The sequence below is a fragment of the Schistocerca americana genome, chromosome 8 (assembly GCF_021461395.2).
Source record: "Schistocerca americana isolate TAMUIC-IGC-003095 chromosome 8, iqSchAmer2.1, whole genome shotgun sequence".
Classification (NCBI taxonomy): domain Eukaryota; kingdom Metazoa; phylum Arthropoda; class Insecta; order Orthoptera; family Acrididae; genus Schistocerca; species Schistocerca americana.
In genome coordinates, this window is record NC_060126.1 from 398,977,016 (window position 1) to 398,996,308 (window position 19,293).

At 38.2% G+C, this 19,293-nt stretch overlaps 1 protein-coding gene across 2 annotated transcripts in view; it reads left to right on the top strand.

Moving 5' to 3' along the window:
- LOC124544615 (1-acyl-sn-glycerol-3-phosphate acyltransferase gamma-like) overlaps nucleotides 1–18,942 on the top strand; it is an 81,837-nt gene extending 62,895 nt beyond the window's left edge. For both annotated transcript variants that reach the window (XM_047123215.1, XM_047123214.1), the window contains exons 6-8: nucleotides 3,298–3,439; nucleotides 17,057–17,276; nucleotides 17,382–18,942. In XM_047123215.1, the coding sequence (XP_046979171.1) occupies nucleotides 3,298–3,439; nucleotides 17,057–17,276; nucleotides 17,382–17,485 (466 nt within the window). In that variant the 3' untranslated portion in view covers nucleotides 17,486–18,942. The remainder of the gene's footprint in view (nucleotides 1–3,297; nucleotides 3,440–17,056; nucleotides 17,277–17,381) is intronic.
- Nucleotides 18,943–19,293: the final 351 nt, after the last annotated feature.

Consider the following 19,293-nt stretch of genomic DNA (forward strand, 5'->3'; position numbering starts at 1 on the left):
AAAAGAAAGAATAAATTTTAAACACGAAATTTTGTTTGTATTGGTACTTTTCAATTAAAGCTGATTTATATGTGTATTAATCATTAATGAACCTGATTATTCTCTGATATAGTCTTACAGAATTTGAATGAGTTACTTTGCACTTAAATGTTGCCTTTACACAAAGCTTAGTATAGAAATGCTCTTTCCGTAAAGGATATTAATTGGAAGAAAAAGAGATTATTTACTGTGAGAGAGATGACACCAAGCGCAACCATATATACAGCATAGCGGGTTCCTACCTTTACCACTGAAATCAGCATTCCTGGTGTGTGTCGTTTGTAGGCAGTATTTAATTTTAATTTGCGCCTTCAAGTTGTTAATAGTTCCAATCTTACGGATATGTAACACATGCAACAAAGGCCTCATTAGTTTCTTGTAACGATAAAATGGGTCCTTTATCTCAAAAAGTTTTTATCTCAACAATTGAATGATCTGTTCATATTCCACTCGGCGCTGTCCTTTGAACTGTTGCCATTGAATAGTTGCTGACAGAATAGGAGAATAGGGGGTCGTGCATAAAATGTAATATATAATGAAAACTGATTAAAAACTGCTGCTTAAATAATTAAAAATGGAAAATTTGAAAGAATAATTGAAAAAAAAAATTGGGACGTACTCATATCCTGAGTGAACTTTAGCTGGCATTAATATCAAAGACCTTCAATATTCAATACATTGTTAGATTAACATTTGTAAATTACGTTCATCATTTTCTTGTTACCGCTATACTGCTTAGAGATTGGTATGACAATACTCTTTCCGGATCGGCACTCCTCTGCTCACGCAAATTCTTCTTGTTAGCTTCATTCTCCTGATGCAGGATTCTTAGCGCGTTATGGAATAATGCACAGATTATCATTGTGCGAATAAACTTTGCTATCCTGATAACTTTCTATAATACTTTTTAATGTACGATTGCAATACACATTTTTTAACAATGTTAACTCGATGGAACTTGTAATATGTCCGCCCGCTATGACTTATTGAGACAAACCGGTGAATATAATAAAATTCATCAGTTGAAGAATGTATCTCTACTTTTCTGTTTCTATGCCGATATTGTAAAAAAAAAAATTATTATTAATATGATACATTACAAGCTACATACTGGCGGATTTGTCATTCTCTGTCTTGGTAGCATCTGAAAGGCTTCATCTGGTAGGTCCTTTAACATGGTGGTCACATTCTTTCGAATGTTCTCTTGAGTCCCAAAATGATATCCTTTTCAGACTTTTTGAATTTTTAGAAAAGAAAGGATGTCACAAGGACTCAGATCAGATGAACATGGGGCTGTGGAACAACAGGAATGCCTTTTGAGGTAAATTCCAGATGGAAGTGGCCGTGTGACATGGGGCATTGTCATGTTATATTTTCCACTTGTCTGCAGTGTCCTGTCTCACTCGATTTGCCCTTTTCCTGAGCCTTTCAAGGACATCTTTGTAAAACACTTGGATGGCAGTTCTTTCCTGGGGGGACATATTCCTTATGCAAGATATCCCTATGGTCAAAAAAGTCAGTCGGCATTGTTTTCAATTTTTGATTTACTCATTCGAGCTTTTTTCCGGTCAAGGAGATGTCTCGGTGCATGACTCCTCACTTTAGCACAACGTCTCAGGACCATACTCAGAAATCCAGGATTCATCACCTGTTATCATATGACTGAACCATTTGTGGTCATTGACAATCATCTCAAGATGATCAATGCACATATTTCTTAGATTGTCCTTCTGGTCAGTTGTGAGGTTTTTTTGGTACTGTTTTGGTGCAAACCTTTCGCATAAGCAAATCTTTGGACAACTTTTAATGTACGGTGAGTGTGTTTAAGTTAACAGGTCAATCATCAACCTTATTGTTAAATGTTGGCCTGATCTCATGAGAGCATGCATATGTTCAACATTTTCATTGGTTTTGGAAGTTGGAGGTCTCCCTGAGTGAGGTTCACCTTCAGCGTGTTCTCGGCCTTCCAAAAGTGACTTGAGTCAGCAAAAACGTGTGCTCTTAATGAGGAATGTTTTCCATAGGCCTGTTTCACCTTTTCAGAGATCACTGATTCCCCAAGTGTAACAGAAAACTTTATTGCATAATGTTGCTCTAAATTCTGCTGTTCCATTTTCATAATACGCAACAAAAACACAGCTTCACTAATGGTGCTCCCAAAAATCACATGATGGCTATACGGAGCTGAAACTTGTACTGAACCTCTGGAATTGATGAACACTCCCATCTACATAAGTTAAGTAGAACAACATGGCATTGCTAGATCACTCACCATGTTGCCAGTCTCATTACTTTTCTCACACCCCTCATATGTTGTGTTATGTATTTGGTACTTTCATTGAATAAAGATAGGAACTTTCTTGTTATCATTTGATAGCTGATGACCAAATAAACAGAAACTGAACTTGTTTAACAGAAAAGGGGAAAATTTTTAAGGAAACAAGACTATACATGTATTAGGAGTAAGCCAGGTGTTAGCATCGACATAATGATAGAGCAAAACAATCGTCCTTTTGTCTTTTGTCTTTTCCAGTCCTCAACAGAAAACTATTAGTAACATCTGTCTTCACCTAATGTACAAGGTAACTTTGCTATTGAATCTCTGGAGTAGTTATGTTCTTAGAGTCCTCCATTTTTCTAGTTGATGGAACCTCTACTTCCAAAAGTTATTCTCTCCAAAGTTTTTTTTTTTTTTTTTCCTGTCTTTTTTTTCCCCTCCAGATTCTGTTCTCCATTCTTTTATTTTCTGTTTACTTGTGTCATATGTTTGCCTCTGTAGGAATGGAAAGTGCAGTCAAAATGACTGTTTTCAGTTTTTACTGTTATAAATTATCCATGATGAGAATACTTTTGTACCTGGGTTGCATTTGTGGCTAAATAAATCATAAGTTGTTAATTCAAATTGGGCATGATTTAATGGCAATATCATTTATGTCATCTGGCAACAGGACTGGGACTCTGCCCTTTACCATTAACTTTTCCAAGACTAGGTTAACATACCGACTCTGTGCAGATATAGAATAAGACCAGGGAAAAAAAAAGAGGAGAATATCATTCTTCTCTTCTCTCTTCTCTTCTCTCTGTCTCTGTCTCTGTCTCTCTCTCTCTCTCTCTCTCTCTCTCTCTCTCTCTCTCTCTCTCTCTCTCTCTCTCTCTGTGTGTGTGTGTGTGTGTGTGTGTGTGTGTGTGTGTGTGTGTGTGTGTGTGTGTTATATTTCACTTTTGTGATTAATAATGCCCTATTCATCATTCCTCCAGAACAGAAACTCCCACTATCAATAACTTTCTACAAGGCAAAAGTGTGGAAGCTCACCTCTACATTGATCGTATTCCTTTAGAAGAAGTACCTACAAAAGAAGAAGAATGTGCTGCATGGTTGCATCAGTTATACCAGAAAAAGGTATTTACCACTCACACGTAATCGTGTAGTAGACGTTAATTTTGAATACAGTTACATTATTTGTTAAGTGAAATACATTTTTAAAATGTACACTAAGGTGAATATTATAAAAATTGCTGATATTTGATTTCTGGGCCTAAGGCAACAGTTAGACATAATTATCTGCTTAATGTTTTGTCTTTGACTACTGGAGACTTCATCAGAGGTTTTAACAACTCAGGAAGCTGTTGCAGACTAAGACAAGCTCAGCAAGTCAACCTCTTTATATGTATCCATTTAACGGTCAGTTCATGACATCATCAGACCACTGCCTAAGATCACGGAGTCATGCTGACGTACACTGTGGACTTAACAGTAGGGAACAGTTGGCACTGTCTGTTTTATCACTAGGGCCCATAACTTGTCTAATTTCAGTACTTCTTCTTTTTTGTTGAAATTGTTTTTGGGTTTTGAATTTATGTGGCCTCTTCATATATCCTAGGGTAGCAATTAATAGAGCATGCTAAAACCTCAGTGTTAAGAGAAATGAATTTGGTGGTTTCCTGGTCCTAGTGCATGATCTGTTACTGCCGATTTATCCATCTTGGTCAGGCATCAATTGCTCGTGTTCCTTGAGGTGGGTGTTAATGCTTACTTTTGTAGTTTCTGTGTACATTTTACCACTTGCTGAGCTTGTTTGAGTCTGTGACAGCTTCCTGAGTCATTAAAACCTCTGAAATCTCCAGCAGTGGAAGACAAAATGTTACACAGTTAATTATGCCTTGTACCACAGCCTTACGGTGATCATCGTCGTTGTCATAGTAGTCTTCGCTACAAAAACGGGTTTGATGCTGCTCTCAATTCTAGTAGATCCCCTGCAAATCTCTTCATCTCTGGATAACTACTGGATCCTATTCTCTCTCTCTCTCTCTCTCTCTCTCTCTCTCTCTCTCTCTCTCTCTCTCTCTCTCTCTCTCTAATTTAACTATAACAAATCCCGTCCTTGAGGCAAGTTGCGATATGAAGCTCTCTTCTCTCCAATTAGATCCAGATCTTCTGTAGTTAATCTACCCATCTAATCTTCATTATTTTGAAAGCTTCCATTCTCTTCTTGCCTGCACTGGTCCACATTTCATTTCCATATAAGGCTACATTCCAGAGAAATACTAATGAAGGTAGTCTGGGACCCTTGCTATGTTTCATGTGGAAAATCCATTTTATCCTGTAATATTGTTCATCTTCAGATCTACATAACTATTATTGCAAAGCACAACTAGCAGCTCAAGTCAGTATTCCCTGTTTTCTGCTTCATTTGGTGCATTTTTACATTTTGTCCTTTCATCAATCAAAACTATCACATGTGTAATCCAAGATTTCCTGCTAGAATTTTTCTCTTTGCCTGTTGATCCTCTGCTGCCCTCATGTTTCACCTCTCAGAGCTAACCATACACCCTAGACTGTGTTTATTTCATCTGGTTCAGTAAATTGTAGCATAATACTCACTTTGTATCTCTGGTTCTACATCTACATCTGAAATGTAGCCCTGATCTCTTCTCCTTAACTTCCTACCTCTCTGCCTCTGTAGTCTAATCAGATTTAATCTACAACTGAAGACCAGTGAGTTGGGTTCATATTCAATATTTGCTCCTGGATGTGGTTTTGCTGTTTAAAATGTGGTTTTAAAATATTTATCTTACCATTATATAATCTGAGAACTGCTGGTGTCCCGATGTTCTTACCTATACATCCTTCTTTAATGATTTTAAACCTAGTGCTAGCAGTGACTAAATGGGCTGTGTGGAAAAGTCTGTTGGGTAACTTTCCCTTTTGTTACTTTATACCAGTCCATGTTCTACCACTACTTGGTCCATTTACATTTGTGTGACCAGTGCCCATGTTTGACATCAACAAGCAGTAACCACTTACAGACTGCAGGTGGCATCACTAGAAGAGGAGAGTATATAAAGGGGCCGTGGGGAAACAATGCACTCATTGCCATAATGCAGAAACAAGTGATTTATCTGACATCCAAAAGACACAATCATTGGCTTCGGGGCCAAGAGTGAAAGCACATCTGAAATGGCTAAGTTTAAAGTATACCATGCATGGCAAAACGATGCTGCCCAAAACCGGCACTGAGGCAACTGTGGTGTACCTCGTGCTGAAGTTAACGGGGATGAAGGATGATTGTGGAGATCTGTATGAGCAAATAGAAGTAAAGTTGTTGAGAAACTCACCACCCAGATGAGCCAAGGGGTTACCTACAGTGTCTCCTTAATGACAAATCAGAAAAATTTGTTGCATATGGGCCTCTGCAACAGGTCTCTGGTTCATGCACCCATGCTGACTGCTGTTCATGGAGACAAAGGTTGGGATTTGCACACCAGTACCAGAAATGGATGTCCAATGAGTGATGATGGGTGGCCTTTTCTGATGAATCATGTTTTATGCTCCATTTGGCATATGGAGGTTGGCATGAATAGCATGAAATGTTCTGAAAGTAAACATCCAGTAACCAGGAGTGTTATGGTATGGGGAATGTTTTCGTGGCATTCCTGGGTAATGTCACCATTGTAGAAGACACAATGGATCAACAGAATTATGAACCTATCCTTGGGGCCACGTCCACCCCTACACGCAGTTTGTTTTTCCTCGGCATGATGGCATCTACCATCAGGACAATGCAGTGTGTCACACAGCTCGTAATGTATGTGCATGGTTCAGAGTGCACAGGACAAGTTTACTGTACTCACTGTGCTCCCGTGGCCACCAAAGTCCTCGAATTTAAACTCCAATCAAGAATCTGTGAGACCACCCCGATTGAACTGTTAGTGTCGCAGATCCTCAACCAAGAAACCTTTCACAGCTCCACACCCTGTCGATACCTTCCAAACCTCATTCACTCTTTTTCCTGCACTTCTAGTGCTGCAAGAGTTGGTTATTCATGCTTTTGAGGTGGTCACATTAATGTTATATTCCTGTTCGTACTATATGAATTTAAGGCTCTCATCAAAACTAAATTTTCATCCTCCATCATGAACTGAATATTTTATTTTTACTTACCATACCTTCTTTGGTATGAGAGAAAGCTTTTGACAATGTTGAGTGGAATACTCTCTTTCAAATTCTAAAGGTGGCAGGGGTAAAATACAGGGAGTGAAAGGCTATTTACAATTTGTACAGAAACCAGATGACATTTATGAGAGTCGAGGGGCATAAAAGGGAAACAGTGGTTGGGAAGGGAGTGAGACAGGGTTGTAGCCTGTCCCCGATGTTATTCAGTCTGTGTATTGAGCAACCAGTAAAGGAAACAAAAGAAAAATTCGGAGTAGGTATTAAAATCCATGGAGAAGAAATAAAAACTTTGTAATTCTGTCAGAGACAGCAAAGGACTTGGAAGAGCAGTTGAACGGAATGGACAGTGTCTTGAAAGGAGGATATAAGATGAACATCAACAAAAGCAAAATGAGGATAATGGGATGTAGTCGAATTAAGTCGGGTGATGCTGAGGGAATTAGATTAGGAAATGAGACACTTAAAGTAGTAAAGGAGTTTTGCTATTTAGGGAGTAAAATAACTGATGATGGCCGAAGTAGAGAGGATATCAAATGTAGACTGGCAATGGCAAGGAAAACGTTCCTGAAGAAGAGAAATTTGTTAACATCGAGTATAGATTTAAGTGTCAGGAAGTCGTTTCTGAAAGTATTTGTATGGAGTGTAGCCATGTATGGAAGTGTAACATGGACGATAAATAGTTTGGACAAGAAGAGAATAGAAGCTTTCGAAATGTGGTGCTACAGAAGAATGCTGAAGATTTGATGGATAGATGACATAACTAATGAGGAAGTATTGAATAGAATTGGAGAGAAGAGGAGTTTGTGGCACAACTTGGCAAGAAGAAGGGACTGGTTGGTAGGACATGTTCTGAGGCATCAAGAGATCTCAAATTTAGCATTGGAGGGCAGCATGGAGGGTAAAAATCGTAGAGGGAGACCAAGAGATGAATACACTAAGCAGATTCAGAAGGATGTAGGTTGCAGTAGGTACTGGAAGATGAAGAAGCTTGCACAGGATAGAGTAGCATGGAGAGCTGCATCAAACCAGTCTCAGGACTGAAGACAACAACAACAACAACAACAACAACAACCACCACCACCTTCTTTCGGTCTCTTCAAGTGGGGAACTAGTAGGCATATAAACCTGTATTACTGTGATGGATGTCAGTGTCATGAGTATTTTGGCTTGTGCTGGAAAAAATAAAACTGGCCTGGGAAATATTTATAAGATGGACATGGAACTGACCCTTGTTAAAATAAACAACTGTGTAAATTTTTCAGCAAAACAGAGCATCAGAACACAACACATCTGCAACTTTCACAAGTGCATGAGGTGCTCAGTGAATAGAGGACAGTCAGCAGATGCAGTGCAATCTCCTTGCCATCTTGATTGCCAGATCTCCCTTCCTATGAGTTTTTACCTGTGGGTCAAATTGAAGGGTCAGGTGTTTGCAAATAATTCTCATACTAAGGAAAAGCTACAACAGAACATTGAAAACACGGTTGCTGCTGTGCTTCCAGCAGATCTGGTATGCATGCCTCACTGATAAATCAAGCAAAGATGTCAACATTGGCCATTTCCAGCATTTTCTGTGATGTTCATTAAGCAGAGTCACTCCCACATCAGTCTTATTGTAAATATTTTGCAGGCCAAGGAGGAGGGGGGGGGGCACTATCTAGTATTGCCTCAGTTCGGAAATACCGTAAATCCAGGGCTAATGCGCAGAGCAATCTGAGTTGTACTGGGGAGGTGCAGTAGTCTCCCCGTGACCCATATTTATGTTTAGTGATTTTGATTTTGCTGCTTCCTCTTCGTTTACTGCTCTTATGTCAAATAAAAACAGAACGGATTTCTGTGGCCGGGAGCTATCGAGTGAATCAGAATACATTCACATAATTACGGAAGGGTCAAATGTGTTATTAGCGTTAATCACCTTGCTGAACAATGGTTAATGTTTTCTGCTGAGGCAATCAATTTATTTGAAATGAAGTGTTTAATTTCACACTGTTGGCTAGTTTCAATTGTTCACTGCATTTCAAGTGCATGTTTGTCTTCTAGCATGTATGGCATTATGCCATAATAAAGAACCAAACATAACACAGTACTGGTACTCAAAGAAAATTTACATCCTGAAAACCAAACTGAAAAGCTTAATACCAGATGGAGGCCTACTTCATTGAGAATCCGGACATACGAATGTGCACTTCAAGCTGAGTTATGTATTTTAGTATGGTTCAGAAAAATTCTGATGCTCTTGGAGTATCCTCTGATCTCTTGTTTCTTTTATGACCTCACATAAGATATTTTAATGTTTTACACGTGCAAACATACAGGCTTCGTACGTCATCGTAGCTGCGCAAGCGCAGTGACACCTGTTATCTGGCGCACTCTGGCATCTGCTGGAACAAACCTGTTTCTAACAGGTCGCGGGTAAATATTACGAATGGTGGTTTGAAAAGCATTACTTTCAAAGTAAATTTCCTTTTACACAAGATGAACTATCGAGCCATTTAGAAGAATTTAGAGTCCAGATCAGACATTTCTATCATTATCAAAAATTTGTGTGATGTATCGTAAAGCGTAACACGTGCAAAAAAGATCAACATCATATGTGAATACTTCGCTTCTCTTGCCGCCTATTAATATTCAAGACCGATATTATGTGTGAAAGCTTTGCTTTTTTGGTAGCAACACTATGTATATTAATTTAAACCATTAACTTTTCCTATTTGTGTGTTTGCCCTACTCGGCAGTGATGTTGCTGTTAGCTGACTACATCACATGTCCTATGCTCTGAATATCCGCTGTTATTTGGCTGGTGAGATCACGTGACATGAGTGATAATTGGCTTACAAAAGCACATCGCAATCTCAATTTTGATGTTTCAGAAAGTAACATGTGGTGTTTAGTGGAATTCGAATTTAAACTTTCGTAATATGAAAATACGCACCTTACATGTTCCTGCACATCAAAGATATTTGAAAAACATGTCTTTTTACCCCTAAAAGTGGTGGGAAACTCTACACCAGGGTATAGAACCATAACCATTCAAAGGATTGATAAGTTTTACAGTTCCGATGGAAAGTATATGGTTCAAATGGGTGTGAGCACTATGTGACTTAACTTCTGAGGTCATCAGTCGCCTAGAACTTAGAACTAATTAAACCTAACTAACCTAAGGACATTACACACATCCATGCCCGAGGCAGGATTCGAACCTGCGACCATAGCGGACGTTCGGCTCCAGACTGTAGCGCCGAGAACCGCACGGCCACTCTGGCCGGCGATGGAAAGTATACTGTCACTTAACATGGAAAAAGTGTATACACTGGGAGAAAGTGTATTTTTATCCGGGAAATCTGGGACTTTTTTTACTTGTCTGCGTTATATGCCCTGAGTACACACGTCAAGGATGATGATGTGAAGTGCAATAGAGCTGCTAATACATGAGAAAACATAGAATACCTTGGACAGCAGAGAAGATATAAAAAAAATGATAATAACATGTTTAATGTTGTCAGACATTAGAGTGGAAGCAGAAAATTGTTAAATTCACAAAATAAGCCTCTTGTTAATTTGTCCATAATTATATAAATATTGAAGGAACCTGGTGTTACAGAAACATATTTTTCAGTAAAAGTGTTCTGGAATTGTGCTCAGGTGTGAAAGGGGATGGATGTGGGGTGCACACGATATACTGGAGAAAACTGTGTGTAAATGTAAACTTGCAGCTCTGTCATTCTTGCAACTTGAGCTACAGTCAGTAGATTTTGTCAAATGGTGACCAATAAAGTTGGTTGACTAGTCTTGAGAGCCAACTTCAAGTGGTTATACACAATCCAATGGTGGCAATACCTACTGGTGTGTGTATGGCACACAATGTCACTGCCAGATGGAAGTGGTGTGTTCTACTTTTGCCACACACCATGTCTGTGCTATTGACAGCTAACTAACATGGCTGCCTTGGTTATGAGAACTTCCCTGTTCCTGAAAATGAGAAATGATCCATTTGTATCTGAAGTTTTGTACATTTTAATAGGAATTTCAAAGTTGCATGACTTTGTTTTGTATTCAGCTGTTGTTAAATTACTGTGAATGTACACATTTACTGCTTTTTGTTTTGTAATATTAATAATAATCATGGTTATTAATATACCACCTCTTTGAAGAACTATAGTTAATGTGGAAAGTAACAAAATAACATACTATCTGGTGACGAGTGTTCAGAGAATTATAAAGATGATCCAAAATGGTAACAACAGAACTGTGATCTTGTAAGATGTTGACACTTGAATAGTGACAGTTAATGGAACAACAGGAAGCATCAAAAGAACAATGTGATTTGTTACAGTTGCTGACAAAATACAGTGCTACTGCTGTGGATCAAAAATCAAATGTACCAGCATTTACCGCACTTGAAAGAAAGAGTAAAGAAGCAATGGGACATGTACCTGTGCCACCAAAATCAGTGTTTCAAGGCACATACGGGAAAAGAAAAGGACTGTTTCCTGTCTTGGGTCGGCACAGACATGTTTGACCTTCTGACTGAACTCTGTGGACAGAAGGACGTCAGCAAGTAAAAATATTCCAAGCTGGTTAAGGAAATAGCAATCACTTTTAAAGCTAAAGCTTATGTGCTGGTGGCCACTTACAAATTTCTGAGTAGAAAAAAGAAGCCTGGGTAGACATTTTCAGAATGGGTGGCTGATTTACGTGGTGTTGCAAGAGATTGCAATTTCATATTTGAACATGACGGCCAAGAGATTGCTTTAATTGACAGACTGATCGGAGATGTCATTGTACTGCATAGCCCTCATGATACATGTGGAATTCATCCCTGTAACAAAGCTACCTTTCTCTGGAAGAAGTTTTAAAAATTGTTGAAACATATGAAGCTGCTTAACAAATTGAAACAGTCAAGCTTGGAAATACAGGAGATTCACTCGAAATTTTTTAACTGACTTGCACTACAGCTTCAGAAGGCAACATTCAAGAAGTTCATCAAAAGAAAGGAACCCTAACCAAGGAAAGTATAAGTCTTGCCCAAAATGTGGAGTGAGCAATAACTGGAGTGAATGCAAATTCAGGAATGCAGTTCACAATATCTACAAGAAGACTCACCACATTCCACCATGTCTGGAGTACCCACCATTCAGTCAAAAATACAGAATACGAACACAAGAATAAAGATGAATTAAGGCACAGGGTAAATGCCACTTAGTTCAGACTCACCTTTTACCTCTACACTGTCATTATCTGAGTTCTGGTCCATGGACGATCCGCTGGAATTGCCCAAGGAGGTAATTATATTTTATATATTACTCTTGACACTCGCCTCACTTTTCCACACTTCGTTAACAACTGTTTCTGTGTGGCACAGAACATTTCTCCAATTCTCAGGTGTTATTGGTGCCACTGCTTCATCTAACAGTTTTTGAATTTCTGCCACAGTGAACCTTTTATTTGTTGCCACATAATTTTTAATCTATGCCCAAACATTTTGATGGCGTTAAAGTGGAAGTAGTGTGGTGGAAGCTTAAGAACACTGTAGCCATGTTCTTTTGCTACCTCATCCACAACACACTGTTGATACTGTGGCTTATTTTTCTTTAGTATTTCCATGAGCTCTGCCTTACATAAATCATCCTGAATTTTCACATTGTGGCATTTCAACCATTCAACAATGTCAGCTTTTTTCATTCCCATTGTTAGAGCTTTATTTTTAATGATTGAATGGTATGGGGCATTATCGATTACAGTGACTGATGGCCGATTTAAGTTTTCCAGTAGTTGCCCTCAAACCACTTCAGAAAACTATTGTGGTTCATATCTCCTTGTGGTAGTCATTTGTTTCCCCCAATTTGTAAATGAAGAGATAGTTAGATATGAAACCAGATGCAGTTACAGCATGCAAGACAATAATTCTTGTGTCCTTTCCCAACAGAATATCAGGACTTCCACATAAGTTATCATCTGTCCAGTCTTTTCTGATAGAATGACCAACATTTATTCACATTTCGTCGAGCCACAGACTGTCTTCAAACGGCACTTTAACGATAGTTCTTAAAAAATCAACAATGCCGTGTAACGATGTTGCCTCACTCCATTATAATGTTCCATCCATTAATTTTTTTATACCGGAAACTGAGGGCTCTGACAACTATCAACAAAGACTTTTTGCTACCACTGAATAACTCTGCCTTCTGAAGAATAATGCACAATTTTTTAATAGTTGGGTGTTCTTTTCTTTTGTAATATCCATATATGTGGCGATGAACAGCATCTTCTAGAAAAGAATCACTGGGCCACAATTGCTCATGATTGGTTTGATGAACATTTTGGACATTTAGTGAACGATTTGGTCACACACATCACTTGACGTGAATCCCATCGAACATTTATACGACATATTTGAGAGATCGGTTCATGCACAAAATCCTGCACCGGTAACACTTTTGCAGTTATGGATGGCTATAGAGGCAGCATGGCTCAATATTTCTGCAGGGGACTTCCAACTACTTCTTGTGTCCATGCCACATAGCGTTGTTGCACTATGCTGGGCAAAAGGAGGCCTGACATGGTATTAGGAGGTATCCCATGACTTGTCAATCTGTTGTAGAATTATGGAACATGTTTTATGCTCAAGAATTATGATGTTTTTGGAAAAAGAACAGCTTCTCTATAGCGAAACTCTGCTCGCTATGTTCCTCCATGAGATCCACAGCGCAGTGGACAATGGTGCTCAGGCTGATGCTGTGTTCCTAGACTTCAGTAAGGCATTTGACAGCGTCCTGCATTGCCATTTAACGAAAAAAAAATACGAACTTACGGAGTATTGGAGCAGACTTGCGATTGGATTCAAGACTTTCTTGCAGATAGAACTTGTTGCTCTTAACGGAACTAAATCAACAGAGGTAAAGGTAATATCCAGAGTACTACAGGGAAGTGTGATAGGACCGTTACTGTACACAATATATATAAATGATATGGTAGAAAGCGTCGGATGCTCTTTAAGGCTATTCACAGATAATGCAGTTGTTTACACTAAAGTAGCAATGCCAGAAGATAGTAAGAATTTGCAGAACGACCTGCAGAGAATTGATGAATGGTGCAGACTCTGGCAGTTGGCCCTTAATGTTCATAAATGTAACATATTGCACATACATAGGAAAAGAAATCCACTACTGTAGAGCTACCCTACTGATGACAAACAGCTGGAGACAGCATCTGCCATAAAATATCTAGGCGTAACTATCCAGAGCGACCTTAAGTGGAATGACCATATAAAACAGATAGTAGGAAAAGCAGACACAAGACTCAGTTTCATCAGAAGAATCTTAAAGAAATGTAACTCATCCACGAAAGAAGTGGTTTATAGGGCGCTTGTTCACACTGTTCTTGAGTATTGTTCATATATCTGGGATCCCTGTCAGGTAGGACTGATAGAGGAGATAGAGAAGATCCAACGAAGAGCGGTGCATTTCATCACGGGGTTGTTTAGTTGGTGTGAGAGCGTTATGGAGATGCTAAACAAACTCCAATGGCAGATGTTACAAGAGAGACATTGTGCATCATGGAGAGATTTACTATTGAAATTCCGTACCAGCACTTTTCAGGAGGAGTTGGACAACATATTATTTCTCCCACATACATCTTGCGTATTGACCATGAGGAGAAAATTCGAGATATTAGAGCCAATACAGAGGCTTACCAACAATCATCCTTTCCACATACTATTCTTGAGTGGAACAGGGTTGGAGGGATCAGATAGTGGTACCGAAAGTACCCTCCACCACACACCATTAGGTGGCTTGCGGAGTATGATGTAGATGTAGCACCTATATGTAGGGAGATATAGTTATTGAAATTCATTTAATTTGTTTCTGCAAGAGAATGAAGATATAGAACTGAATAGAATTACACGTCTGCAAATCTATTTATGGATCTAATATAATATCAGACCCTTTCAGTATGTAACCACATACATTCTTTCTTCTAAAAAGACAGTTCTCCACTTGGCTAAGAAAGGAACTACAGAGTAGCTTACCGAACCCAATAGCATTGTTTGTAGGTCCCTGTTAGTCTACTGGCTTTTGAACTGAGCTCTAAATAGGGTGCTCTGCATTGTGCTGCACAGATGGCTGACGAAATACACCACCATGAGATTGTTTAAAGCTATGAAACAAACAAATAGCTTCAATTCTCATATTGATTTAATCCATATCACAGTTTACTGAATTGTTGGACACCTTCATCTTCGACACTAACATACCAAAAGAACATTCTACACACCTCCTTCTCCTGAGTAATTTGTTATTAAATATATGCCTTTCATTAGCTTATTGTTTCTTTTTCTATGGCCAGGAAAAGTTTCATCCACAGCAAAGCAATATTGAAAGTTGCAGCATTCTTCTGACAAAGCTTTGGGTTCCAGAAGTGGGAGCGTGCCTCCAAACAATGCTTCCTTGAAACAACTTCATTTCAATATTCTCCCAATGTCAACTGATCAGCATAATCCATCTGCATGAAAAAACTGCTAACAAGAATGGATGGGAAGAATAAAATGTTGATTTAACAGGAGCTTTAGCCCAGATGTGCTTTCTCCTGAAGCTACCAATACAGTTTGGTAGACTCCATGTTTCCCAGTAATGATTAGCTGTTTCCTTCCAGAAATATTAGGCTGGTGTTGGTAAATATTCAGTCTGCAATGTTCTTACAGTGGCCTTGATGTTTTAGCCACAATTCTTTGTATGGAAGTGTGTCCTCTGAAAAATAAAAGGAAAGTAGAATACCTATAACAACAGAACAAAGCAGAATACATATTCAACACTGTAAACACCTTAAATCTGAGTTCAAATGAGAGGAATTTTTGTCGGACGTCAGGTGCATGGTAAAGTTTCTCAAAACTCCTTCATTTAAGGTTTCATAAATTTCTTCATTTATCTTCCTGTTGACATGTTGCATCATGCTTTTTCTTACACAGTCTACCAAATAAATAAATAAATAAATTCAATTGCACTTATGATGAAATTTGATAATGAGCCTTTTAACATGCATCTGAGGAGAAGGTAGATCAAATAACCATGAAAATTCAAGATGATGTGATTTCTGAAATATTCCCAACATGATTGATCAAGGGTTGGATACTGGAAAAAATGTCTAATATACTATTTTTTGTTTAAAGATTGGCGTGCCAATTTTTTTTAAAATTTTTTTTTTTTATGGCTCCAACTGAGGACTTACTACCACATTTTTTTGGGGCCAATACAGGACTTATTTTTGAAATTAGTGAAAGCAGTTTACTGAAATATTAACTTATTATATAATAACTTTGATCAATAACAAAAAGAAAGCCAGTTCATTATCATTAATGAGAGACTATAATGTGTGAAAGAGTTAATTTTTTTAGCAGATGGTTTCTTAAAAATAAAGTGAGAAAGATGGTATAGCAGAAAACATGCGAATCCCAACAGTGGTTTTTAATTTTCTGCAAAAATTAATAGTTTTACTGAGAAACTGACTACAGCGATAGCTGTACTTATGCATCATTTACATGGAACATTAGGCTCGTTAAAGCCAGAACACCTTATTGTCTGAAGAAGACACGGTGCTCTATTACTTCTCTTGGTATCGAGTCACATGTGTGCTGTGACATCACCAATATATCTGTCATGCTAGGCATCATGTCACTTGTCACGCAACATTGATTGGAACCCTACCCTAGGTGCACAGGCAGCTGTCGCTTCCCTTTGGGTAGGTGCAGCTGGTATAGGCCACCCACCAGGAGCTCCTGTTTAACCATGTTCAAGCCTTGTCCTGTGCATGCGTAAGCCACTTACCCACTGCAGACTGTGCACGGTCAGTTAAGGCATACAATCACAAAGCTATGGCCTCGCTGTTTGCCCACGCCTGCTCATTGCTGCCCACAGGTGCTCAGTTACGTGCATGTGGACCCTTAAGCTGGAACAGACTGCATTAAGAGAGCAGAATTCGTGCTATTAAGAGAGCAGAATTCATGCTATGACATGGCAAGCAATTTGAATTGTCCTGCCCAACACTACAGTTCACCGCACTTCTGGATGTCAGTTGGCCTAATACCACTCACATCATTTAGATATTGGTATCTGTTATACACTTTGCAATCATTACTATCTGTTTATTGGTACCCCCTCCCTCACTCCCGTCCAACACACACACTCTCTCTCTCTCTCTCTCTCTCTCTCTCTCTCTCTCTCTCTCTCTCTCTCAAGCTGGCACAGTGGGTCTTCGTATCCTCTTCCTTCGTTGTTATTACAGATGGATATTTTTTTGCTTGAGTTTTGCCCTCTCTGGTTCAACATACAGAGTTCCTCTTTCTCCCTAAGGAGGATGAACCTTATGTTCTGAAATTGAGGTGAGTTTGAGATGTAATTTGTTTTGGTGTGTGTCTGTTGTTGGTTCTGAGAGTTGTGCCTCCTCCAGGTCTGTGTTGATAGCCTTTGTCTGTTCATGATTATAACAAATTCAAACTTTGAATAACTACATGGAAACTTGATTGGATTGATATGTGCAAGAGGATAAGTTATGTATCATTGTCAACAGGATCAAATGATGGATAGCTTTTTCAACACTGGTGATTATTTCGCGCAAAGTGGTGTTCAGCGCGTTGAACCATTTCGTCTCCCTCGACGATACTGCAGTTTGTTGAATACTCTGTCCTGGGCAGTTGTTGTGTTGGTACCGATTGGCTATGGCTTACTTAAACTCCTCACCTCTGGCTCTACTGTCTACTTTATGATTGGTACAACAATCATTGCCATTTGTAAGTATGAGTATTCAATCATTACAGTGGTTGATTAGAAAGTAAATGTTTCTTATAGCAAAAACAATAATAATTTGTTTGTTTAATTATTTATTTATTTTGCAGTTTTCGTGGTTCTTTACAAGATGATTGGAATCACAAAAATTAGCAAATCATCATCTTATGGTAAAGATAAACCTTCTAAGGGAGATACCAAAAAGACTGAGTAACGGATGGGAATGTGCATGGTAATGCTAATTTGTTCCTTAGTTATCACAGTAGCATTGTGCAGCAACAGGTTTTCTTTAAACATTTTATGTTTATATGTTCCTGTGGGTAAAAGTTGATGCACCAGAAGAGAAGACTATCAGTACATGTAATCACCTTTCTTCTTTCTGTACATGTCTGTCTCCTGAAACAAAATGAAATTTTACTTGGGAGGCACAAAGTAGTACTAGAGTTGTATGGCTCATGAATAATTTGAAACCAGAACAGTTTGTACTAAACTACATGTAGTCACCATCGCATTTGTTGTTTAGATGCCCATTTCCACTTGTGCAAAGATATGATGTGGTATTTTATGGACCACATTGAAGAAAATAAACACCTAATGTAGTTTGTCAGATAGTTACAAAAAATTCTGTTCTGACATGGATGTGATGAAGTATACAGTGGTAACACATTGTATTACAGTTAGTTAAGAAGAAAACCGTGTTTTTAAAAGCTTTTTTGATTTTGGGGAACTGAAAGGGAGGTAATCTCATAAAATGATTTCTGTAAGTATAAAATGAAACAATTTTGTCTTTTTGTACAGAAATACCGCAGTTTCTCCCTATGTAAAATCTCCGCCAGGTTTATCATGTAGTTTTGATTTGTGTTGTGAATAAATCCTGCGTAATTTTGTACATCTCTCCTATTGTTTTCCCCCTCGTTGATGGGATTCAGAAATTTTTTATAAAGCATATCATGACAACTTGGTCAAAGACTGGTGTAACGTTGTTCCACTGGAGATGTCTTGCCATACCAGTACAAAGTGTTCTTCCTGTTTTTAAATTTTTATTTGTAAATTCAGAGCTGTATGGCACCCATTGAATGTGTTACATTACAAATTAACTTAGTAAAGTATCAATGCTGCCAAAATTTATATTTTAAATATTACTTGCAATCATTGTTGTAGTAATTATATTGAGAGCTTTTCATAAATAACTGTCTAAAATGCATTTATTTTAATTTTGGTTGATATATCATTAGACATCTTTTGTGTTCATGTGCTGATCACCCACAAGTCTGATGATAGTGTTAGCACTATAAAAAGACAGAAAATTATGTACTTCATAATGCATTTACTTAATTCTTTATTCTTAACTAAGTTACCTTTAGAACAAGTCTTACTTCTGGCAGTTTTCTTTGTCAGCATATTTCCTTAATGTTTTTATGCATTACATAATAGTAGTGCTGCTAAGTGAAATGTAATACTTGTTTCTTTCTCATTTTAGAGAATGTTAAACTTCAGCACAATCATAGGTATTTGTGTTGCTGCTGTGTTATTATTACTGCTTCCTTGATGACGTAGGAAGTTTCTCCTAAATATGTAAATACTCACAGCCAAAGATGTTTGCTTCAGTTATAAGAATGTTCAGATTTTTAAATAACTGTTTAAGAAATTAATAAAAGTATTTAAAGATAACAGTATGGTTATTATCCAGAAATCCACAGTCCCAAATGTAGTGGTAGATACAAGTATAAAATCTTGTTCAAGCTTAAATCTTCTTTTCTTCATATGCTGCCATATTACTGAAGTTATTCTACATGAATTTAAATTGATTGCAATGTGCTTAGTACCACATTATAGGATATAGATTTGAGGATTTGGTTACATTACCAGTTTCAGGTGTCAGGTGATCTACATTTATACTAGGCGTGACTCATGGTTTCCATACAGAGGAATCCTGTGATACTTACCGATCTGAATTATCCTAGATGTAGGGTTATACAACATCAGTCCATCACCACAACCAAGGTTTCAGAGTTTCCCAGC